Here is a 24757-nt window from a genome sequence, read left to right as displayed (position 1 = left end):
GTGACACCTACACCCTTCAAGTCATGTTACCATATGCAGTGCCAACTTTGCAGACCTTCACACTCGTCTCCTCGACCCGACATGTTGACAATGAGTTTTTTCCAAAACAGAGACTTGAGGTGTTTGTTGAACATTCTAATCTCTTCTCGATAAAGTCCATTGGTCCTTACATTCACATTCTTAACCATCCTTGAAGAGCAGGTAATACATTGTCCATTTTCCACTGCCTTTAGAATAAGTTCAAAATCAATAAAACCTTTAGAGTTTAGAGTGATGTTAATGCCTATTGCATTTTTTGGGTGCAGTTACTATCTTCGAAGGCTTGTACGATTTTAAACCAATTGCTCTAGTCCATGTGTTAGGCATGTATCATTGTTTATATTCTTATGGCATCTAAACATATTAATGACACTTTGGCCAGGTTCTGTCATTGTTTCTTTTTTCCTTTTTAGGGAAAATACCAATAAGATTGCTATCACTGAGAATTTCTTTTATGGACTTCACAAGGTAGTGAATGGAGCGTTGGCACCAACTGTCGAGCATATAAAAGAAAGCACAGTAAGTAAATATTTAACTTTTTTGTCATGGTAGTATAAGGGGAGTTACTGCCTTTGGTATAGTCATGTCCAGTTACTGGATTTGCAATTCATAGCTGCAGTAATTATGTCTGATCTGTATGCTAAGAATTTTAGTACTAGTATTTTCTAATACCAACCAATTATTCATATAACAAGTTCCTTTCAGCTCCTTTGATTTTCCCCCATCTATCAGTTCAGACTATGAAAAGTAAGCCTACTGCTGCTCCTCTTCTGCTTATTAGACAAAAGACTGCAGGCATTGTTAAGGCATTTGGAAAAAGCAAATGTGACCTGTGCAAGAGTGATGAGTTCGTTTGAAATTTTTTTTTTTTTTAATTGCTAACTTTTCAGTAAAAATTCTTCAAACCAAATGTTTTCTTTGCAGGTTGACGTGAGGCCACGTATACAAGCTTTTTGGTTTTTAGGTGGTATAGAGCCAGACAGGATCCTTAAAAAGACCAGAAAGAATTGTCCACTAACTAAGGACATAGAGAATGAACCTGTAGATCGGTAAATAAGCTGCTGTTATATGTACAGTATTTTTACTGTTTTCCCTGTTGTTCCTTCTCTGCTAATTTTGAAATTATTAATCTAATTTTAGAATCATATTTTATATTTTTCCAAGTGAGGACATGTGTGATATATCAGCTATGAAAATTAAAGGACACATATTTTAAAAGATCTTGCACAACAATGATGCATAATACATATACTGTAGTACCACAGATCATAATGAACAGAACAAGAATAAATTGGGCATAGTATTGATTTTTGTGAATTAGAAGAGATGAAGCATAGTGCTTATATTATCAGGACTGCATTTTTTTTGTGGCACTTTCTGTTTGGTAAGAATATATTAGTATATATAAAATGTAGGGATAAAGTAGGATACTTAAAATGCAGTTCAGAGCCCACGCACTGGTCATCTGGTTATTATACTCATAAAAAGGTGCACTTCAGATATTGACAGTGAGTGTATTATATCTTATCTGTGTTTTTATTCATAAAATTGTACGTGACTGTATGTTATCTGTTATCTGTGTTGTTATTCGTTAAAATGGCACTTTGCCCTTTTTATTTGTGTGTTTTTCTTTGTAAAAAGTAAATACATAATTATGAATCTTTTGAGTGTAATATCTCTTAAAATAAATGACCTTGAATTTTCAGAGCTCAGTTATCGCTCATGCTCTTATTGGCAATTTATTATACTAATATTAGCTCCTTGAAGATGAGAAAAGAATGCTGGAAGGAGAGAGAAGAAGAAAGGTAGTTATTTCCTATTTGTTGGCTGAAGGAGCACTTGCATCAGCAGTTACTTCTTGCAATTTTCTTTTTTTCTGTCTTCAATACATGCAGATTAAAGCTAATTATGATTTAGTTTTCTAATTATTGGCCACTGATTATTATAATTCAGTCAGTAGCTGCGGTTTTCTTACTAAATTTGATAATTTAAATTCATGTCTGTATGCCCTGCTTATCAGGAATAGCATTAAGATAGGACAAGACAGTAACACTATTGTACATGTTAGTATAATTAAAAATAAAAATTGGATGGATTGGAAAGCATGCAGCGGGAGTTCAGATAACATGTTTGGGGTAGGGAAAATTGAATATTGCGTAAGTTATCTATGATTGTTTAGTTTTATGTAGTTTCTTTCAACGTGAAACTGTTCTGATATTATTAGAAATGTTTTAAAAATTTTTCTCAGCAGTCAACTAATAAAGTTTTTTACATGTGCATTTTGACAGACCTATGCAGAGTACTTCTACCCCGGCATTGTGTGTTCGTGGCAATCTTAGTCTTCCTGAAATAGTGCCCTTAAACCATTCCCTGTCTACCTCTGGGCATGTTCCAGTTGAAACCTTAGATCCCCGTGCCTATGGCTACAAATTCAAGCACGGTCATGCCACAACTTTGACAGGTATGTATCTTGAGGTTCATTCATTATCAAAATTCTTGTGCTTTACAAGATGATTCATGTTAAGTTAGGTATTTTGGCTAAGATTCACTTTAAGTTACACATTTGGTGTAATTGTAACTGTAGTATTATTCATGTTGTGTAGCTAGGAGAAAGTTTAGCCAGATTTGGTATTATTCAAGCACAGGAGAATTTATACTTAAGAGTAAACACTTAGTATAGCAGAAAGTTATTGTACCTTAATGAGAAACAAAAATTTTGACGTGATTTTATGCTATTAGCTGCTCTGCTTTCATGCACTTACATACTTTTCATTCATTCCTGTTCTTTCCTTCTACTTCGCTATCCAAACTTCTGTCAACTAGTCTTGTTCGTGTTTTCAGCTGTCGGTTAAAAAGAAATCCTTTGAAACTGAGCCAACCTTGCAAGGATCTAAAAGTGGGAGTCAGTGGTCTAATCAGGCTACTTCAGAATGCTATTTTACAATCTTTAAAGGGATAGGAATAACTTTATTATTTTGGCAGCTTTAGTTAATTTAAGCCAATTTTAATTCACAAAATTTAATCCCCAGCATTTGGTGGTTGATGTTTCAGATTTTCGTGGCACATAAATTACTATTATGTGGTAGGAATCTTCTACTGTTGAAGAAAGCTTATATCTCCGCATTGATGGGTGAGGAGATATAAACTATCTTCAGTAGTACGTATTCAAATAATGAATTATATTATGAATATTTTTATTTAAAATCACAAGAGAATAGGTAAGTGCAACCATTGACATTTGCTCCTTCAACCTACAAGTGCCTCAGTGGCGTGGTTGGTATGGTCTTTACCTGCCACCTCTGTGGCCGTGCGTTCGATTCTCGGTCATTCCATTGAGGGGTCAGAGATGTGTATTTTTGGTGATAGAAATTCACGCTCGATGTGGTTCGGAAGTCACATACAGACATTGGTCCCGTTGCGGAATAACCACTGGTTCCATGCAATGTAAAAACACCATACAAACAAACAAACCTACCAATGGCTTTGCATGCTAACATTACTTTGTTTTAAAAACTATATTTGTATCATGACACCCCCATCAGTCATGATTAGCCTAAGTTCCTTTTTAAGAAGGATGATAAGATAAGAAACCCAGCTGCAAGCATAGATTCATTGGGTCACTTGAGGACAGAATGAGGTAGCATGGTTAAGAAAGTTCTACAAGCAGGCTAAGACTGAAAATATATTTATGATCTAGTAATAACCTGTATTTCTGTCATTCCAACAAAGGCACAGAGATTAACTAACTATTCAAGTGAGACATAGCATATTGTGATCTTGGAAGACTTACATCCCAGGGGTGAATAAAAAGTGGTGGATGCTTAAAGGAAAAGGATAAACAGGAATGCTTTGTATCATATATCATTTGTAAAGCATATCCTTGTGTGACTTATCCCCCGTGCATAATGTCTCTCAGGTAAAATCTTAAAAAGGAAGCTATTTTGTACAATATATTAAAATTACAAACTGGAATGTAATTAAATGCTGTGAAAGAGGTGGATTCTCATGATTATCAAGGGGTTAATTATGTGTCTAGCTCTGCTTCATTACCAAGTTGGCAAACCATAGATGAAGCCAGGTACTGGAGAGTACCTGCTTAAATGCAGAGATGGTTAATTTTATCACTTATTCGGAGCCATAAAAGGGGGTGGGGCAGCAGAAATCAATGGTGACATGCAAAGAAATTTATGAATAATGAACACTTGAATTGTGATCCTCTGAGAAGTAAACACCAAAAGTTTGAATAAAATTGGTAACAGTGCTGCAAGGTCACTAAGTGGGAGGTCAGTGATTAATGACAGTTTGGGATCAAATATAGTCTTACTTTTGATTTAAAAGGTTTTGATGAAATAGACTGTTGCAGTTCAGTATTTTTGTTTTTAGGATCTATAGCAAATACGTAAAATTAAATGAAATTAAAATGTCTAAAATTAATAAAAAATCTAGTTTCTGTTTATGGTTAAAAGCTTCAGTAATGAGCAAACATAAAACCAAGGAGTTACAGCTTGAGATTGAATTAGAAATTGCTTGTAAATGTAAGTGTTTGGATTCTGTGTAAGTTTTACTCTTGACTCTTCTGAAATAGGAAACATGCTCAGTTTGTTCACTTAAACTTTTTCTTTCAACAGGGTTTTGGCCTGGGGATAGTAAGGAACATGCACAAATTTGGTACCACACAGATACTTGTTTGGAAAGAAGCATGGCTTTGATATCTGACAAATATGTAGAAGATTATTTGCAGCAGAAAATGATTGTGGCTTCTTTCAGCCAGGCACTTGCACATGCTAGTTATTTGGGTAAGTTGGTCTTTATCCACATTATGTACTAAGGTAGAGGAATGAAGTACTCGTGTTCATACAAATATCAAGCATATTTATTTTACATATCCAAGTTACTAGCTTAGAGTAAAATTATTGGTTACAGTGAGCTGAAGTGATAATTAAAACTCAGTGGACAGATACCCTCATATGAGTAACAATAACAGGTTTTGAGTGGTGGACGGGGTACCTCCTGGTGAGTGTCAGTATTACACACTATTGATTTGGAGAAATTTGGGCGGGAAAGAGTTCCATTACTTCAGTAACCCATAAATTTACTAATGGCAACTTTAAGACTGGCTCAGCTCGCCAGTTTTAGGCGGCTCATGATTTAGTTGTGTACTTGACTTCAAGGGGGACATTTAGTGCCTCTCTTATATGACGTCTTTAAATATTTGCTCAAAAATATACCCAGGGGTTGCTGTTGGATTTAGTTCTTATCTTTTTATACATTCAACCTACCTGTCAGATATATACTTAGCTATTGACTCCGTCGCGCCGACAGAATTTTGAATTTCACTTATATAACTTACCCGGTGGTTACATATAGCTGTCGTCTCCTGACGTCACGGCAGAATTTGAAATTCGCGGTAGCGCTAATGGTTTGACAGGTGATCCCTCTACTCCCGCCCTCTACCGGGTACCGGGAACCACTCCAACAATAAATCAGAAGTTTCCTGCCGTTGGAACCGGTAACACGGTTCCTCTGCTGGTTGGAATTTGGATTTGATCATCTTGGTTTTCTCCTTTTGGTGATGTACCTTGAGTTTACTGATCTTTTTGCTAGCGCTATAATTATTTTGGTTTTGATTTTGTTGTCCTTTTTAGGAATTATTTTGAATTCTTCACGATGTCTGACACCGGCTCTGTTCAGTATAGGGTGTGTAGTAGTGGGTGTAAGACTAGACTTCTTAAAGCTTCACTTGATCCTCATTCTACTTGTGTTAGTTGTAGGGGACGTGAATGTTCTTTTGAGAATACGTGTGAAGAATGTAAGTCTCTAACATCTCAGGAGTGGAAGGCACTGGGAAAGTATATGAGAAAGTTAGAAAAAGATAGAATCAGAAAGGCTTCACAGAGATCTTCTTCTAAGTCAGTGAGTAGCCAGGATATTCCTCTGAATTCTGTTAATCCTGTTCCTATTAACCCCGTAGTGGTTGCTCCTGCCCTCGAATCTGTATATCCCGATCCCGTGTCAGTATTACAAGCCGATATGGACTCGAAATTTGTCTCTTTCCTCACCACTATGCAGAAAATGGGTGAGACAGTGCAAGAAGTGGTAGTTAAGTGTGATAAATTACTTAGTGCAAGTGTAGTGGAGGAGGTGGTTGTTTGGCCCGTTCATTCTCCTAGGTCTAGGCCCCTGTCAAACTCCCCAGATCCTGGGAGGAGGCATGCCGAAAACCGAAGGGAGGCGAGCGGGATCTGTTCCGAGCAGCCGCCCCTTCAAGCAGTCCTGTAGCCGTATCCCAGGATGCTGTCGCTCACCATTGGAAAGGTGTTGCGAGGAAGTGTTTTTCGTCAAGCGACTCTAGTTCAGATGTTTCCTCTTATAGAGGTTGGCGTAATAAGACTTCTAGACCGCTGAAAAGGTCTCGCGATGTTTCGCCTGCTGCAGTTCCCAAGAAGGTGGCGGCTGCCGAACCTTCTTGTAGTTTTGGGAGGAGCCTGGAGCTTCTTCTCCTGGCGGTTTCGATTTATCGCCCTTCTCTCATAGAAGTGGAAGAAGCACCGAACACGCACACTCCTTCTGGAGGGCCCTTCTCCAGAGCCTCCTCAAGCGATAACTCCTGTGGCTCCAGACTTGTTTGTGGATCATCCTTCTACGTCGGTGGATCCTCAACCTTCGGTGTTTTGAACAGATGAATGCCAAGTTAGGCAGTATCTTGGAGTTTTTTGGCAAGTCTCTTTCGTCCCCGAATGCGCTCCCGACCGCCTTACATCTTCCGCAGACTACTGTGCAGTCTCTTCGCAGGCTCCTTTTCAGTCACCTCTTCAGGCTCAGACTCTCCATGTGACTCCTCTTCAGACGCCACTTCAGGCGCCTGGTCGGACTCCTTTCCTGACTCCGTCTATGGCGCCACGTCAGGCTCTCGCTCGAGCGCCCAGCTCAGCCGCCAGCTCAGAGCCCGCCCGGATTCGTCTCGGTACAGGCTCAGACGTCTTCCTCCTGCTTTCTCACACCCTCCTCGGACGCATCAGGGTGTGACTTCGCCGAACAGGATTCCTCTTCCGATGGAATGTTCGCCAGTTTCGTCGAAGGAAGCTTCGGATTTGGAGGAAGAAGGAGAAGTACTTACAGAAAAAGACAAGCATTTGTCGGGGTATAAACTCCTTTTACGATCCTTCGTTGACAACTTTGTAGATTCTTTTGTGCCTTCCATTCCAGTTTCTCCTAGTTCGCAGTGGAAAAAGGACAGTAAGCCTGACTCCTCGTCCTCGTTCACGCGTCTCGTCCTCTCGATTTCGGCTAAGAAAGCTATCAAGAAAGTTAACTTGCTTGGCTTTTGGAGAAGAGGAACAGGGGAAAATGTTTTTTGTCTTCCCCCTTCGAGACTTTCGTCAAGGAGCCGTGTCTGGTATGACACTGGAGAAGTTTTTTCCCTGGGTGTGACTGCCTCCGCTCAGGGAGACTTTTCTAGTCTCGTGGACTCTTCCCGCAGAGCAGCCCTTAATACTGCTAAGATTTTCTTTTTAACAAATGAACTGGAGCATCTTTGCAAGAGTGTTTTCCGTGTTTTTGAAGTTGTTAGCTTCCTGGATTGGGCCATTGCTTCGCTGGCCAGGAAAGTCAGTCATTTGGACTTTCGGAGGAGCAGTTGAAGGATTTTGCCTCGGTACTGGATTGTATCGATAAAGGCATCTGTGATGGAGCTTCGGAGCTCGCTGCCATTTTCGCCTCTGGAGTGTTGAAGAAAGAGACAGCTTTGGTGCTCCTTCTTGTCGAAAGGGGTCTCATCGAACCAGAAGTCTGCCTTGCTCTTCTCTCCTTTGGACAAGAAACACCTTTTTCCGCAAGAGATTGTGAGCGAGATCGCTCAATTTTTAACACAGAAAGCGACCTAGGATCTTTTATCACAGTCAGTGAAGAAGCCCAGGAAGATAGCTCCGGTTCTTTCTGCTTCTTGGAGTGCTCCCTCCACGGAAGCTCCTAAACCATTTCGAGGGAGAGCTCCCGTTCGATCTTTCTCCAGGTTTCGTGGGAGAGGTAGAGCCTCTTCTAAAACCACTCCCTCTTCCATCAAGAAGTAGGCCCGTAGTCCTCCACACAGCAGTAGGAGCCAGATTCACCTTTTCTGGCAGACCTGGTTTCATCTCGGAGCGGATCCTTGGACGGTCCAGGTCCTGAAGGAAGGATACACCATTCCGTTCATCAGCACCCCCCTCTCACAGAATTTCCTGTGAATTTGTCAGCTTACTCGGAGAACTCCGAAAAATTTGCCGCCCTCCATCAAGAAGTTCTCGCCTTACTGGCAAAGAGGGCCATAGAGTTAGTGGACTCTCCGCAGGAACCAGGATTTTACAATCGCCTTTTCCTGGTAAAGAAGGCCACGGGGGGTTGGAGACCGGTGTTGGACGTCAGTGCCCTGAACGTCTTTGTCCTGAAGACGAAGTTTTCTATGGAAACGACCCAATCGGTATTAGCAGCGCTTCATCCTGGAGATTGGATGGTTTCCATAGACCTTCGGGATGCTTATTTTCATATTCCGATTCATTCGGAATCGAGAAGATTCCTGAGATTCGTGTTCCAGGGCCGCATTTATCAGTTCAGGGCCCTCTGCTTCGGCCTGTCGACAGCTCCACAAGTGTTCACCAGAGTTCTGTCGTCAGTAGCAAAGTGGCTTCATCTAGACGGGATACGAATATCCATGTATCTAGACGATTGGCTTCTCAGGGCAAGGTCCAGACAGAAGTGTGTGGAGGACCTACAAAAGACTTTAAGGCTGACGGAAAGCCTAGGTTTGTTAGTAAACAAGAAAAAGTCATGTCTCACTCCTTCTCAGGAGATAGTTTATTTAGGAGTGAGACTGAATTCATTTCTTTTTCAGGCTTTTCCGTCTCCAAAGGATCGACTCTTGCCTGAACAAAACAGACGAATTTCTCGTCAGACAAACTTGCTCGGCGAATCAGTGGATTAGCCTTTTAGGAACCTTGGCTTCAATAGAGCAATTTGTAAGTCTGGGCAGGCTCAACATGAGACCACTTCAATTTTACTTGAAGCAGAAGTGGCAAAGGAAGAAGTTCCCAGACTCCTTCGTGTTCCCCATCTCGGAAGGAATCAAACAGGACCTCCTTTGGTGGAAATCAGAAGGAAGGCTTGTCTCTAAACCAGTTGAGCCCCAACCTTACGCTTTTGTCAGACGCATCGGGACAAAGGGTGGGGAGCTACTCTGGGAGAAAGGAGTGTCGGGACTTTGGCAGATTCATCAGAGAAGCTGGCACATAAATCTAAAAGAGTTGAAGGCGATTCATTTGGCTCTAATGCACTTCAAGACAGAGGTAAGAGAGAAAGTAGTGCTGGTTCAAGCAGACAACACCACGGCTCTCTCTTACATAAAAAAACAGGGGGGGACACACTTGTTCTCTCTGTGCGAGGCGGCGAGAGACCTACTCATTTGGGCGAAAGAGAACAAGGTTGTCTTGAGCACAAGATTTATTCAAGGCTCGAAGAATGTAAAGGCGGACATTCTCAGCAGGAGAGGACAAGTCCTCTCCACAGAGTGGACGTTACATCCTCAAATATGCAAGATGTCCTCAGTTGGATCTCTTCGCCACAAACAAGACAGCTCATCTACCACTGTATTGCTCCCCAGTTCCAGACGAGGAGGCGTTTACAGTGGATGCCATGCTTCTGGACTGGTCAAATCTGGATCTGTATGCCTTTCCACCTTTCAAAATGCTAAGATTAGTTCTGGCAAAGTTCAGAGGTCATCAGAACGTCAGGATGACTCTGATAGCCCCCTTTTGGCCGGCCAGGGAATGGTTTCCGGATCTACTACTGCTGTTGACGGACTTTCCGAGAGAGTTGCCGTTAAGGAAGGATCTACTCAGACAGCCCCACTTTCTGAGGTTCCATCACAACTTGTCCGCTCTTCGACTAGTCGCCTTCAGACTGTCGAGCATCTCCTCAGAAAGAGAGGATTTTCAAAGAGAGCTTCAAGGGCTATTGCTAGACCCAGAAGAGAATCCTCTGATCGAGTGTACCAAGCTAAGTGGGTCCATTTCAGAGCTTGGTGCAAAGAAGAAGGAATTTCGTCTTCTAAGACCTCTATAGCTCAGTTAGCTAACTTCCTTCTTTTCTTCGTGAGAATAAGAAGCTTTCTACCCAGACGATTAGGGTTATAGAGCTATGTTGTCTTCTGTGTTCAGACATCGAGGATTAGACATTTCTAATAATCAAGACCTCTCAGACCTGATTCGTTCCTTTGATACGACCAGGCCTAGACCTCTTTCAAGCTCCCAAGCCCAGAGGAGAAGGAATGTCAAAAGCCTTACGGAGGTTGTGGAGAATCCCCACCAGTCAGACATCTCTTCGGCAGAATCTGTAACACCACAGACTGCCAGAGAACGCATTAGAAAAAGCGTTCTACGTGAATGTTTTTCTTCATCCGAGAATTCCTCACCTAAAAGAGGATGGAGATCAGCGGATCTTTCTTGTCCCCTGAAGAGGATCTGGGAAGAATCTGGGATAAACTCGAGTCCGGAACGATTTTCGGAGGATTCCCCGACAGAGAACAAGAAAGCTAAAGTTTTGCCTTCTCCCGCTAAGTCGTGGAGAATGGAGAAAGAATGCTCTCCTTCCACTCATTTTGATCAAAGAGATGAAACAACTAAAATATTGAAGGATATGCAAGAGTCCATTGCTTCTCTAGTCGGAGTTCTTTCCAGAGATCCTCCCAGAAGAATATCCAGTGAAGAGATCTAAAAATCCTTATTATCAACCTTCCAGAAAAGAAGTTTCTTCTTCAGATGAGGGGTCTATTTTTCACAGACCCGCGCTTTCAGGGCGCGAGGCGCCAGCCAGGCGCGAAGCGCCAGCAGGTCGTGAAGCGCCAGCCAGGCGCGAAGAGCCAGCCAGGCGCGAAGCGCTAACCATGCGCAATCCAACACCGGGACACGAAGATACAGATAAGGACTACTCTTCAGATCATTATGGTTACAAAGAACAACCTTTGACAGATAGGAGAAGTTTCTCAAAGGAAGCGACCGAGGCGCCAGCCAGGCGCGAGGCGCTAGCCAGACGCGATGCGCCAGCCGCGCGTGAGGAGCCAACCAAGCGCGAGGCGCCAGCCGCGCGCGAGGAGTCTAACAAGCGCGAAGCGCCAGCCAGGCGCGAGGCCCCAGCCGCGCGCGAGGAGCCAACCAAGCACAAAGCGCCAACTAGCCGTGAGGTGCCAGCTAAACGTGAAGAGCTAGAAAAGCGAGAAGTTGCAAGTAGTAGCAGAAGATCTTTATTTAGGCATGTAATGTCTTCGGATAGCGATTCTCCTGCAAATAGAAGCCCTACTACAAAAAGGCAATCTAGTACATTGAAAGTTAGTTTCTACTTCAATGGCTCAAGATGATTTAGTGGAAAAGAAAGGGAGAGCTTCTAGATCTGTTAGTCTCTCTCCTTCTAGGAGTATTTCTCCTAAAGAAACTAGATCTACAGATAAAGATTCTCATTAGAGAGCTCGCTCTCCTTCTATGATGGAGTTGGAAGACGTTCCGGAGGAAGAAACCCCGAACAATGAGTGTGTATCTAATTATAAAGTGTTAGCCTCTCTTCTCCTTCAAGAATTTGGAGACACTCTAAGCCCTGCAGCTCCTCCTCCTCCTAGATCTCTGTTCTCAAGTACGAAGATTCCTAAATCCTCTTCGTATTTAAGGATAAAGCCAGCCATATCAATGAAAAAGGCGCTTCAATCATTAAATAATTGGATGAACTTGAAGAAGGAAGCTCAGAAGACAGTTTTTTGCTCTCCTCCATGTAAGCTCGGAGGTAGGAGAGGAATATGGTATAGGACGGAGGAACCGATGGGGCTTATGCTCCCATCTTCCGCAGAGGCGGATTTTTCGAGCTTGGTTGAAGCAAGGAGACATGCTTTGAACTCAGCTAAGGCGTATTTGAGCATGTCAGAATTGGATCAGCACCTTAAGGGACTTTTCCATGTACTAGAAGTATTTAACTTCTTGGATTGGTCCCTTGGAGTGCTGGCCAAAAAGGCAAATGAACCGGACGTTTTGGAGCCTGAAGTTTTGCATTGCATCTTATCCTGCATGGATAAGGCAGTTCAAGATGGTTCGGGAGAATTGACATCTCTGTTTGGATCAGGAATGGTGAAGAAGAGATCATTATATGGTTCATTTCTCAACCAAAGCTGTATCTCCTTCACAAAGGTCAGCCCTTTTGTACGCTCCTCTCTCGGATCACCTTTTTCCTTCGCACTTGGTGAAGGATATTTCAAAGTCGCTTACTGAAAAGGCAACCCAAGATCTCTTGGTTCAATCCTCCAAGAAAACAAGACCAGCAGTACCAGTGGCGAGGAAGACTACTCGTACACAGGTAGTGCCCTTTCGGAGAGGTTCCACCTCTCGTCCTCCAACAAAAAGGAAGATAACAGAAAAGCGAGGAAGGTCCTCCTTTCGGGCCTTTAGGAAATCAAAATAGCAGCGAAGTCCTCCAAACATCTGTAGGGGCCAGACTCCTAAACTTTGTAGGGGCCTGGGCAATAAGGAAAGCTGATCCTTGGACGTTAGCAGTCTTGGAGAAGGGTTACATTATACCATTTCAGGACAAACCACCTTTGTCAAAATCTCCAAAGGAACTGTCGGCAAAGTACAAGGACCCTGTTCTGAGAGATACACTTCTTCAGATGGTGATAGGGATGAAGGACAAAGAGGCAATAGAAGAGGTTCAGGATCCTTCCTCTCCGGGGTTTTACAACCGCCTCTTTTTAGTACCAAAGGCATCAGGAGGATGGAGACCAGTCTTGGATGTGAGCATCCTGAACCGTTATGTGGAAAAGAAAAAGTTCTTGATGGAGACTTCTGCCTCGGTACTTTCGGCCCTGCGAAGGGGAGACTGGATGGTCTCTAGACCTGCAGGATGCCTATTTTCATGTTCCTATTCACCCATCATCGAAGAAGTATCTCAGGTTTGTGGTACAAGGAAAGGTCTACCAGTTCAGGGCCTTGTGCTTCGGCCTCTCCACGGCTCCACAGGTATTTACGTACCTGATGCGGAATGTAGCCAGATGGCTACATCTGGAAGGTATAAGCGTCTCTCTTTACCTAGACGATTGGCTGATAAGAGCCAAATCCCAGGAACAATGTTTGGAGGATCTTCGAAAGACACTCGAATTGACAAAATCGTTAGGACTTCTCGTGAATCTCGAGAAATCTTAGATGGTCCCCAGTCAGGACTTAGTCTATTTGGGGATTCATATGAATTCTCGGGATTTTCGGGTTTTCGCGTCCCAAGAAAGGATTCTTCGAGGGATTCAGAAAGTGACATCCTTTCTAAAGAAAGAGAGGAGTTCAGCCAGGGAGTGGCTAAGCCTTCTAGGGACTCTTTCTTCCCTAGAACAATTCGTGTCCCTAGGAAGACTTCATCTACGACCACTGCAATTCTTCCTAAAGCAATCATGGACACTTTTCCGGTAACAATAGAGGCGAAGAAACACCTGAAGTGGTGGCTGCTCCCTCTCAAAAAGAACGAGGGAGTGTCCCTAGAGGTTCGGAACCCAAACCAAATCTTGTTCTCAGACGCTTCAGAGACGGGATGGGGAGCGACTCTAGGGGCAAAAGAAGTCTCGGGCAGATGGAAGAAAGAACAAAAGGACTGGCATATAAATGCTAAAGAACTGTATGCAGTGTTTCTGGCATTGAGATCCTTCGAGTCAGAAGTGAAAAATCAAGTGATTCAAGTCAACGCAGACAACACCACGGCGTTGGCTCATATAAAAAACAAGGGGGGACGCACTCGTTTTCCCTTTTCGAGATAATGAAGGACTTGTTGTCATGGACGGAGGAGAGGAATATTACCCTCCTGACCAGATTTGTAAAAGGGGAAAGGAATGTCAGAGCAGACAGGCTCAGCAGGACAAACCAAGTTCTCCCCACGGAGGGGACTCTGCACGAACAAGTCTGCCAAAGTCTGTGGAACCTGTGGGGAAGACCACAAATAGATTTATTTGCGACGTTCCTTTCAAAAAGGATAGAGAACTTCTGCTCCTTAGTAGAAGACCCGAGAGCGATAGCGGTGGATGCCATGCTACTGGAGTGGTCAGGACTCGACGCTTACGCCTTCCCTCCATTCAAGTTGCTAGGAGTAGTGATGAAGAAGTTCGTAGCATCAACAGGGACGAGACTAACTCTCATTGCCCCGTTTTGGCCATCCCAAGATTGGTTCACAGAGGTACAGGAATGGACAGTAGACTACCCAAGATCTCTTCCAAACAGGATAGATCTTCTCAGACAACCCTACTTCAAGAGGTACCATCAGAACATCCCCGCTCTCGCTCTGACTGCCTTTCGACTATCGAAAGATTGGTCAGAGCGAGAGGCTTTTCAAGCAAAGCTTCGAAAGCAATTGCTAGAGCCCGAAGATCTTCAACTATTCGGGTCTATCAATCGAAGTGGGATGTGTTTAGAAGATGGTGAAGGAAGAATAAACTGTCCTCCTCCGATACCTCTGTGACCAATATAGCAGATTTTCTGTTATTCCTGAGAGAAGAATCCAATCTTTCTGTGTCTACCATAAGAGGATACCGAAGCATGCTCTCAGCGGTATTTAGAAATAGAGGTTTGAATTTGGCAGAGGATAAAGATTTACACGATCTAATAAGATCGTTTGAAACTTCTAAATCTATATCCTCAATTCCTCCAAGCTGGAATCTGGATGTTGTACTCAGATTCCTCTCATCAGAAAAATTTGAACCTCCCGACCGTGCCTTGTTCAGAGACTGGACGAGAAAGTGTATTTTCCTCATAGCCTTAGCTACGGCTAAGAGAACAAGTGAAATCCATGCCCTAGATTCTCGGGTGGGTTTAAGAAAGACGCAGGGGGAGCCCCATTCTGTTTCTTTCCAAACTCTATTTTTGGCAAAAAATTGAAACCCAACCCGAGAAACCCTGGGACCAAGGAGTTTTGAAGTGAAAAGTCTTTCAACATTGGTGGGAGACGATATTGAAAGAACTTTATGCCCAGTTAGAGCTCTTAAGTTCTATCTTAAAAAGAAAGAAGAGTTGAGGGCATGTAAACAAAGTTTATGGTGCGCAGTTCGGGATACGAAAAGACCAATGTCCAAGAATGCACTAGCGTATTTTATTAGAAGTGTGATTAAGGAAGCTCACAGCGAATGTGCAGAGGATTCCTTTAAGATACTACGAGTAAAGGCTCATGAGGTAAGAGCCGTGGCAACATCATTATCTTTCCAAAAGAATATGTCCGTGAAGAATATTATTAATGCGACCTATTGGAGATGCAACTCGGTATTCGCATCCCACTATCTTAGAGATGTTAGAATTACCTATGACAAGTGCTTCTCTCTAGGTCCTTTTGTGTCTGTGGATACAGTGCTGGGACTTAGGACACATACCGATCCTTAACTTAAAATAAAAAGTTTAGTTGTGCTAAACCTTGCCTTTGAGATAGGTTCTAAGTTTCTTACATGACGGCTGGATGTCGCACAGGCGGCCATTGCCTTGTTTAGGTAAGGAACTGTGAGTTTATCTTACAGGATGGGCTTATCTCACAGGATGGGCTTTGCTAGAGATTGTGTCTTTGATATTACGTAAATCTCCACTTTTTTAGACAGGTTTTTGGTTTACTGCTGGTAAGGGTGCTTGTTGTCGCACAGGCGGCCGTTGTCCTTGCCAGTAAGGAACTAGAAATGTGCCTTGTAAGCGGAGTTTACTAAAGACTGTCTAAATTCGTACATGAACCTCCCTTTTGAGACAGTATCAAGATTTTCTGCTGACAGGAGTACTTGATGTCGCACAGGCGGCCTTTTGCTTTTGCCAGTAAGAGAATGTGAATAGGTCTTAAAAGCGGGGTTGTACAAAATAAAATTTTTGTTTATTTTTCGTGAAAAATTATGTGTAGGGTAATTGTGATTTGAGTTTTTGGTTGTTTGCAAGGAGTTCGGGGATGACTCCTTGCAATCATAGAAATAACATTTTGTTAGGTTAAGGTGATCAGGATCGGTATTGTGCTCCTTAGAAAAAAGGTTCTTGTCGTATAAGTGGATTGAAACCCTTTGACATAGTCCTTATAGGATCGGCCAAGTAAGTGGATAAGACCCCTTTGGCAGACCTACAAGAACTCTTAGCAATAGATCAATATCTCGCTGAGGCTCTTGAGACTAAGCAGACTCCTGGGCATTAGCCATGAAGTCTTCAGTCTAAACAGGTAGGAACCAAGGTTTTATTTATTTATTACCTATAACGTATGTTGTGATTTCTGTTTAAATCAGTTACTAGCTGTCATTACCCTCCTCCAATGGTGTGAATCAGCTAAGTATATATCTGACAGGTAAGTTGAATGTATAAAAATGATATTGTTATGATACAATAAAGTTTTATACATACTTACCTGGCAGATATATACGATTAATTGCCCACCCATCCTCCCCTCAGGAGACAGATGGTTTAGAAAAAATCTGATGGAAAACGGGAATGGTTCCTATTCCTGCCACCCAGCGGCAGCGCGGTGGATCACCTGACCTACCTGTAGCGTGTGCGCGAAATTCGAAATTCTGTCGGCGCGACGGAGTCAATAGCTAAGTATATATCAGCCAGGTAAGTATGTATAAGACTTTATTGTATCATAACAATATCATTTTATGATAGTATGTCGGTTATTATTGTAATTTTGCAAATAAAAGTGGAAAGAAATATTAGAAAAAAATTTGTACAACCCCAAAAAAAAGTTACTGCATCTTCAATCTCAGTAAATTTATGTAAATATTTTACAAAGAATATCTCAGAATGTGTTACTGATTTTAGTTTTTATCTGTTATGATATTGTGTGAGCTGTAATTATAATTTTACAAAATTAAATTAAATTACTTAGTAGAAAAATTATGTATAACTTGGTCAAATTTACAATTTTCTCGTAAAAGAGGCCCCACAAGAGGTTGTAATTTCATTTTCAACTTCTCGTGGAAGGTAGGGCAAAGTTTTTAAATTTGTTTTATTTTATTTATTTATTTTTTTTATACCTTGTGCATTTGCATATCTTCCTCTATCCATTGGTGTGTTTTTTCTTGAATTGGCCGATCTCAAAGTTGCCTGGTCTGGAGTGCTGCTTATGGTTTTTTTTTTTTTAGCCTGGCTCTTAAGGGTTAAAGTAATTGCATATGTGTGAGTTATCTATTTTTGGGACAGCCTATAGCACTTGGTGACAACTCCTTGTTCATAGTTTGACCAGCAAACCTTGATTCTCATCTTTTTCTCATAAATATCAACACTATTTGGTTTTTGGACCTTCATATGAAGTTATGAAAATAATATGTAATGTTTGCCTTTTAATGTACTATTGTAGGTTCACTATGGTGCTTATTTGTAGTTTTTGGCTATTCAAATTACATTTACTGTACTATGTTGACATTTATTACTATTCTTGTTTGCTTGTATTCTCTACTTTTGCTGAGGAAAGCAATGGAGGTGATAGAAGCAAGGTTTGGTCATAGAAAATTTATTTAAACCCAGACTGCCATCCTCCCATCCCATGTAACTGGCACACACCTGAATCACAGAATGAGAAAGTCTGTTGGTAGGTTTAGTGCTTTGCTTTTGCTTTTATGGGTTTATTAAGTGATATGTCTGTTTTTCAGAAATGTACTATACTTTTTCAAACATTTTAGGAATCTTTGACAGAAATGCATTAAGTAATATTTTTTTTTATTAATTTGCGTGACTAACGAACTTTGTTGAAATTATGCAAAATATTAGTTTACAAATTGTTCTCAGTTTTATTATGTATTTACAGGATTTACTTGTGTGAATGAATTGACATACCCAATTGTACAGCAGTCTGTCATATCTGATGGTAGAAAATGGCATTTTAGCACTTATCAAATGAACACTTGTGCCTTGCATTCGGAGCGTGCTATTGAAAATCCAGTCAACAACATTTTGTGGTGAGTTGAAATTTACATATATATACAGCATGTTTATATTAATAAACCATTGCTTTATGTAGCATAACTTGTCAGTTTTGCGCCAACAGATTTTGAATTGAATCATAAGGCTTATGTATGGCCAGGGTTGTTGGTACAGTACAAAAACTTGGGTCTGAGGGATATAATGCTCGCTTCTGATTAGTTTTGATTAGTAGATTCTCCATATATCCATATATGGTACAACATTTGCTGCATAGATAACAGTTAGAATATATATTAAGCCTACCACTGTAGATATTGGTGAAATTCACACAATTTTGAAAACAAGGTATATCTTAAGGTTTGTGTGAAGTTTTATTATAGCCATCTGGTCATGCAGTGTATTTTCTTCATAGAGGCTGACAAATTACTAAAGATTAAGCAATAGACTAATAATTTTCTTTGATTTAGCTAAAGTCAGATTGACAACTGAGAATGTAATTTTTTGAAGAAATATGAATTTTTTCAACAAAACACATTCAACGATAGAAGGAAGCATTTTTACAAGGTCCCTTAGGTCCCAAAGAGTTAACTGAATCTTTCTGTATATGATTTGTTCCTGTTGTGAAAGAATTGTTGGATCAAGTGGGAAATTTAGTTAAAAGTAATTGGTGTGTATTGAAAAAAATTTGTTTGAAAACGAACACATCGCAAGCTTGTTAATTTATGGTGGCCAAATAGTAAGATTTTCAAGGATTTTTTTTGGAATATTGAAAATTCATAAAATCTAGAGTTAGGCTAGATTACGTGTAAAAATTTTGCATGAAGTCATGTTTTTATTTTCATAATTATTACTGTTAATGACTGATCCATGGTATTACATATGATTTTTGTTTTAGGTTGAATGATGAACAGTTCTTATTTGAGGCTGTTGAAGATTCAGGTGTAAAGGGTTTCAATGTTGATGTTCTAGCGAATCTTGTTGCCATGTATCTGAAGAAGGGAATCACGAGAGATGATGCGACACCTTATTTAGCTCCTTATAAGGCAAGTTTTCTGTAGGATTTTTACTTGTCCTGTATAGTTTTTAAGTGGCAGACATTAGAGTTGGTGAATATGGAGTTTTTATATTTTATTATTGGGATTAATTTTGTTTTGGACATGGTAGGGGGTTACTGCCGTCAGTGTGCCTCATTACAAGAGTAGCCACATTTAATTTTTTCACTTTTGTTAAAACAGTATCTAGCGCACCACCCTGCTTCGGAAGAGTATCGTCAGGAATTCAGAGATTTTCTCTGTAATTACGTGCTATCTGGACGTCCCCGACGAATCCAAAAGCCTGAGATATATCTGTGGGAAAAAATCTACAAGATAGACTTCAAGACACGACCATATGAGCCACCGAGGAGATTCTTTGAACCCCACTAGTAAGTACTCTATGTTTTGCTCTTAACTTTTTATTTAGAAGCTTGTCTAATGTGTGATAGAGCTTAGCCTTGCTGAACAATTCAAAATATGCGCAGTTGTTCCGATACGTAATACAAACCATCGGTCCTTTAACAATAGGAAGTAGCTAGCAGCAGCTGGAACGGTCGTAAGCTTCGAACAAGGGGAGAACGGTAGTTAACTGCTTGTCCGACAGTCGCGCGCCGCGCGACTGGGAGGTAAACAAATCACTTTTGCTTTCGGCCGCGGGTGTGAAGGACGTGTTCGTCATCGCTCTCTGCCCGCTTCATCGTCGTATGCTTTGTTTATATTGTGTTTTCTACTAATGGTTTGTTTGACTTGAAAATGAAACTGTAAGTACACTGTTTTCATTTTCATTACTTAATTATGAACCAACATGGAGTTATCGCCGTAGATGCGGCGATTTCCTCTCTTTTCATGAATTGAACCCTTGAATTATGTCTCGGTGCCGAGGGCGGGCGCGCTCGCGCCGAGTCATGTATTTTGGGCGAAAGTGTGTAATTGAAAAATGTAAGTACTCTTTTCATTATATTTTTGCCCTGTGCGTTCGTTACCGAGAGTGCGATTGCGCTCGGCACGAGCCTTTTAATTTTGTATAATAGAATGCAATGAAAGTGGATTCGCAATTGCAATATTCTTTTCATTTTCATTTATTTATTTGCATGAAATTTAATTTGGATCAATTTTCGTTCTTACCCGGGAATTGATCCTTACGATTTTTTTATGTGAAAATGAAATCGCAAGTGCAGTATTCTGTTTCATTTTCATATATATTTTTATGATAGCATCATATTATTGGATCAAGTTTCCGTTCTTACCCGGGAATTGATCTTTTCCCCTTTAAGTTCTATGAAGTGAATCGCAAGGGCAGTATTCTGTTTCATTTTCATATTACTTTCACTGCTGTGCGGGGGTGGGGGAAGCGAAGATCTGCCAGGAAGTCGTCGGAAAGCTCTCCCGCGACTCCCTTGGTATCCGATTCTTCGTCTTCCTTCCTGCCCCCCGCTCAGCTTCTTCGTTGTATTTTGTATTTGGGGTCTTCCTTGCGTTCGGGGTGGGGCATGTCTTCCCCCCGTGCGTGAGGGAACCCCTCTTACTAATCTATCTATGTTACCGCAGGTGCTACATCCGTGGGAGACGACCTTGGACAGGTATGGACCACCGCGGAGGCAGGGCGTGCCTAGCATCCACGGGCTGCTGCAGCGTCTAGCGAGGTCTGGGGGCAGTCTCCACTACTACCACGGCCGCTTATGCTGCTCCCCCCCCTCCTGGTCTACACTCCCCATGCTGTGTCGATGACGCCGTCTGCCGCTACTAGGGCCGCAGCCGTACCAAGGTGGGGTTGCCGCCGCCGCCTGTTTTCTTCGTGTTGCCTGCCCCAGACTTCCGCTGTTCCAGCAGCTCGCCCCTGGACCGGCCGCCAGGACCCAGGTTCCGCTGGCTGCCGATGATTCTACGAGGCGATCGCTGGGCCTGCCGTACCTGCCGTACCTGCCGCTGATGTGATTCCCGCTGTTGGCTTGGCTGTCCCTTCTGGGTCTACCGCGCCGCCGTTCTGCCGCTCCTGAGCTGGTTGCTGTTCCTGTCGCTCCTGGTTCCTGTGCCTGTCCATGCTGGTCCTGCCCACGTGTGTCTTCCCCAGTCCCAGGTCCTTCCGGACAGGTGCAGTCGGGCCGTGTTGCTTCGGCAATAGCCCCGGCTCCGGCCTGGATGGAGGACCTGACGACTGTCCTGCGTGAGCTGACGAGGAAGAGGAGAAGAGGAAGCTGTCATCTTCGTCTTCATCGTCTGCTGCTGCCTCTTCCCCTTCGACTTCTAAGGCCCATAAGCCGAAGAAGAAGAAGGCTGCCTTCCCCCCTAAGAAGTCTCCTTCGGGAACTTCTAAGGGCCCGTCCCACCCCGGTGGGACGGGGGGTCCTTCTGCTGGTCCTCCTGCTCCTTCGGGAGGGCGGGGCGCCCGTCTCCCCTTCCGTAAGGAAGAGATAGACGGGACCAGAGGAGTATCGGTTAGCTCTGGTACTTCCTCGCCTGGTGCTAGCGGCGATGCCGCTACGCCAGGTTCCGGCTCGGTCCTCTCGTTCGTGAGAGATCCCGAGTGTACGTTCTCCCTCGGGAGACCGTGCAGCCAAGTTTCGGCGTCAGAGTTCGTCGGCGCCAAGACGCGGCACGGAGCAGAAGGCTGGTGAGAGATGCTCAAGGTGACTCTTGCCAGGCCAGCGGCCGCTCTTGCAGCGACCAGCTGGTAACCCGGGTTTTCCCCCCTAAGAAGGCTCCTTCGGGACCTTCTAAGGGCCCGTCTCGCTCCGGCGATTCGGGGAGCTCTTCTGCTGGTCCTCCTGCTCCCTCGGGAACAGGGCCCGTCTTTTCTTCTACCAAGGAGAAGAAGACGGGGACCAGAGGAGTACCAGCTTCGGCTGGCACTTCCTCGCCTGGTTCTAGCGGTTCTGCCGCTAAACCAGGATCCGCCTCGGCTTCTCGTTAGCGAGAAGTACCGAGTGGACGGTCTCCTGCGGGAGACCGTCCAGCCAAAGTCTTGACACTCGAGCTCGCTCGCCGCCAAGACCGAAGCGCGGAGCAGAAGACTGGCGAGTGTCGTGCAGACGACTCTCGCTAGGCCAGTGGACGCTCTCGCAGCGACCAGCTGGCTGCTCGGGTTGACGTGACGGTCGCTGACCAGCCACGGGTTGAGGCGAGGAAGGGGTCCCCGCGGTCGTCGGTACCAGCCACGGCTGGTACCAGCGGCTCGACGCGCCGAGAGGACGCTCGCCGGTCTCACCGCGACAACGAGCCTAGCAGGTCACCTGACGCCGCTCCATCGGGACCGGGCGGAGACGGTAACCAGCAACAGCTCGCCTGACGCTAGAGATCAGCGTCGACGTTCTCAGCCAAGCCTCTCGCCCCAGGCGAGCGGCAAGGCTAGGCCTGCTGCTCGATCGCCACTGCGGGTGTATGATCAGCAGCAGCCCTCCAAGCACGCTGGTCCTGCCAGCGAGCTAGGGGGGAGCGTCAGGTCTGCCTCTCCTGTACCTTCAACCTCCTCGGGCTACACCGGGAGGAGCGAGGTACCTATGAGTGATCGCGAGAGGTGCGCCGCTCGCGATCCCGCTATGACGCCGTATGGACCAGGCACGGTTCTAGGACCGACCAGGACATACGCGCAAGTAGCTGGAGGCGACCGTCAGGGGTCTGTCGCTGTTCCTCCTTCTGAAGGAGGAGTATCTCGGGATCTGTTCTTGTTGGAGGGACTGGACGGTCCTACTCCGCAAGACACGTTTACTCCCGAGATACAGAGGAATTTGCAGAAGTCATTAAGCTGATTCGTCAGCATAATGACCTTGCGGAAGGATTGCCTGCTCCCAACTAGCAGAGCCCACGTCTCTGCTCGAGTCGTTTTGGGGCCCGAGAGGGAACCCAAACCGACGGTGGGTCTGCCGCGATCGGAACTTGCCGATTCTGTCTCGAACCAGAGTCTCTCGTCTCCGGACAAGAAGGCTCTCTCAGTTCTGGCCGGTCGATCAAGCTACTTCCACCTCCTCTACTGCGACAGCGGCGTTTCTACGTGTCTTCGGACACCGTATTTGAATACTCCTTCGGTCCTCCTGAGAGGTTTCGACCTCGACGAGGACTGGAATGAGTCGGAGGACGGTATCGGCTCTCTCCTGTCAGGTGTCGATCAGCCCCACCAGACGACGTTCACAGGTGGCGGCAGACCCTTACCTACAGTGAGAGTTCGTAACCCTCCGCAGGAAAAACGTTTTCTCCTGACGATACGTTTTCCCAGACTCTGAGAGGCCATCGCCGCAAGGCGATGGCTGTTCCTACTCTTCTCCAACTGCTAGTTCCACTGGGAAGGCGAGTGAGTATCCAATTCCTCCCCCATTCCCTCTCTCCTTACGGTTACGAGGGAAAGGGGAGGGATCCTACAGAGATTTCTCTGTAGGATCCCACGTTCGGGACTGCGCTACCGGGGGGACCTTCGGGTCCTACCTGACGTAAGCCCCGGTCGTTGAGGAGGAATCCTGCCCCATTCTCGATTTCTACGGGAATCGAGAGGACCACCAGCCGATATCGTTTGACGAATTCGGTGGGGGTTTCGCAGACTGCTTAGAATTCTACGGAATTTCTAGCGCATTCAGAGTGTTCGAGTTTTACGATCTCCAAACACTTACGCTGAGACCACGGTCCAAAGTGAGCGAGACGAGAATCCCCGATATACACGATAATCGGGAACCTCGCCTATGCTCGAATTCCTGGAATTTCTAGCATTGGGAAGAAGACTGCTGCTGAAGAAACTATCTCACAGTAGGCGACCAACCTGGACTAGAGAAGATCGGACGGGAATATCCAGTTTGGCTTGAACTATCGTCTTAGTATTCTGTTCACCATTGAAGCCTTCCTTCGAGGAAGACTTCTCCTTCACTTTCTTTGATAGAGATCGAAGGTGGTCGATCTCCAATCCTTATTTGTTTTCTTGAAGGAAAGAATTTAGGATGGAGATCGTTGTTCAGAATCCTACAAATATACTACGTATATTAACCTCGCGACATGATTCTACTAAGCAGTTGAATTGTCCGAGGGGTAGGCGCATATCCTAGTTAATCTACGGATTGCGCCTTATAAGAGAAGTATTCTAATTGAACTGCAACTCGGGGTTGCCTGCAACCTCCCAGGAGTTTTCAGTTTCAATTTTATATACTTATGGTTTTGTCACGACAACACCATTTCAACTTTTATATTTACCGAAATTCGTTTCGCCTAAATATAATGCTCGAGCATATCTTTTATGCTCGGTAGTTCTAGCCAAACGCATTCCTTCGTGGAATAATGGATTACCACCTGGCAACTCAGGATGACGAGTCAGCGAGAGCTCAGGCTCAACTACTGCGTATTGAACTGCCTGATAGCAGCTCAGTATCAGCTGGGCCTCCGATATGCACGGTCATGTATGTCTCTCTCTGCCCTGCTTTGATTGACTACCGAACCGTATCTCTGCCCAACAATCATGGACTTAGGTCTCTGATTAACGGGGATTCTCGCAATAATGAAGGACCATCTACTGCTGTGACGCTAGATTCCATCGCCTTCGACATTGCGAGAATTTTCAACAGAGATATCTCGTTGACTCTTTCATCTTTCTGTTTACCGCACGGTTAACCAGAAGTCTGTACAAGTCTGCCCGCTGCAGAGCACTGCGATAATGCGAATGATTTTGCAGACATCTGAGTTTGTCTTCAAAATATCTCTTATTCGTAGGTGTACAATTGTTCATTGTTCAACCGAATTACGAGATGTGTCAGAAGACATCGCCTACTCTCCGACCTGACAGCTCTACTTCCAAATGTTCAG

The 24757-nt window shown here is 43.9% G+C and overlaps 1 protein-coding gene across 2 annotated transcripts in view; it reads left to right on the top strand.

The window, feature by feature from the left end:
- Window positions 1-288: 288 nt before the first annotated feature.
- LOC135211917 (large ribosomal subunit protein mL65-like) overlaps window positions 289-24757 on the top strand; it is a 29807-nt gene continuing 5338 nt past the window's right edge. For both annotated transcript variants that reach the window (XM_064245153.1, XM_064245152.1), the window contains exons 1-7: window positions 289-558; window positions 964-1088; window positions 2328-2500; window positions 4668-4835; window positions 17833-17983; window positions 18844-18991; window positions 19184-19371. In XM_064245153.1, the coding sequence (XP_064101223.1) occupies window positions 406-558; window positions 964-1088; window positions 2328-2500; window positions 4668-4835; window positions 17833-17983; window positions 18844-18991; window positions 19184-19371 (1106 nt within the window). In that variant the 5' untranslated portion in view covers window positions 289-405. The remainder of the gene's footprint in view (window positions 559-963; window positions 1089-2327; window positions 2501-4667; window positions 4836-17832; window positions 17984-18843; window positions 18992-19183; window positions 19372-24757) is intronic.

This window comes from Macrobrachium nipponense, chromosome 40, assembly GCF_015104395.2.
Source record: "Macrobrachium nipponense isolate FS-2020 chromosome 40, ASM1510439v2, whole genome shotgun sequence".
Taxonomy (NCBI): Eukaryota; Metazoa; Arthropoda; class Malacostraca; order Decapoda; family Palaemonidae; genus Macrobrachium; species Macrobrachium nipponense.
The sequence above is the reverse complement of the archived record's forward strand: the minus strand, read 5'-3'. Positions and strand labels throughout refer to the sequence as shown.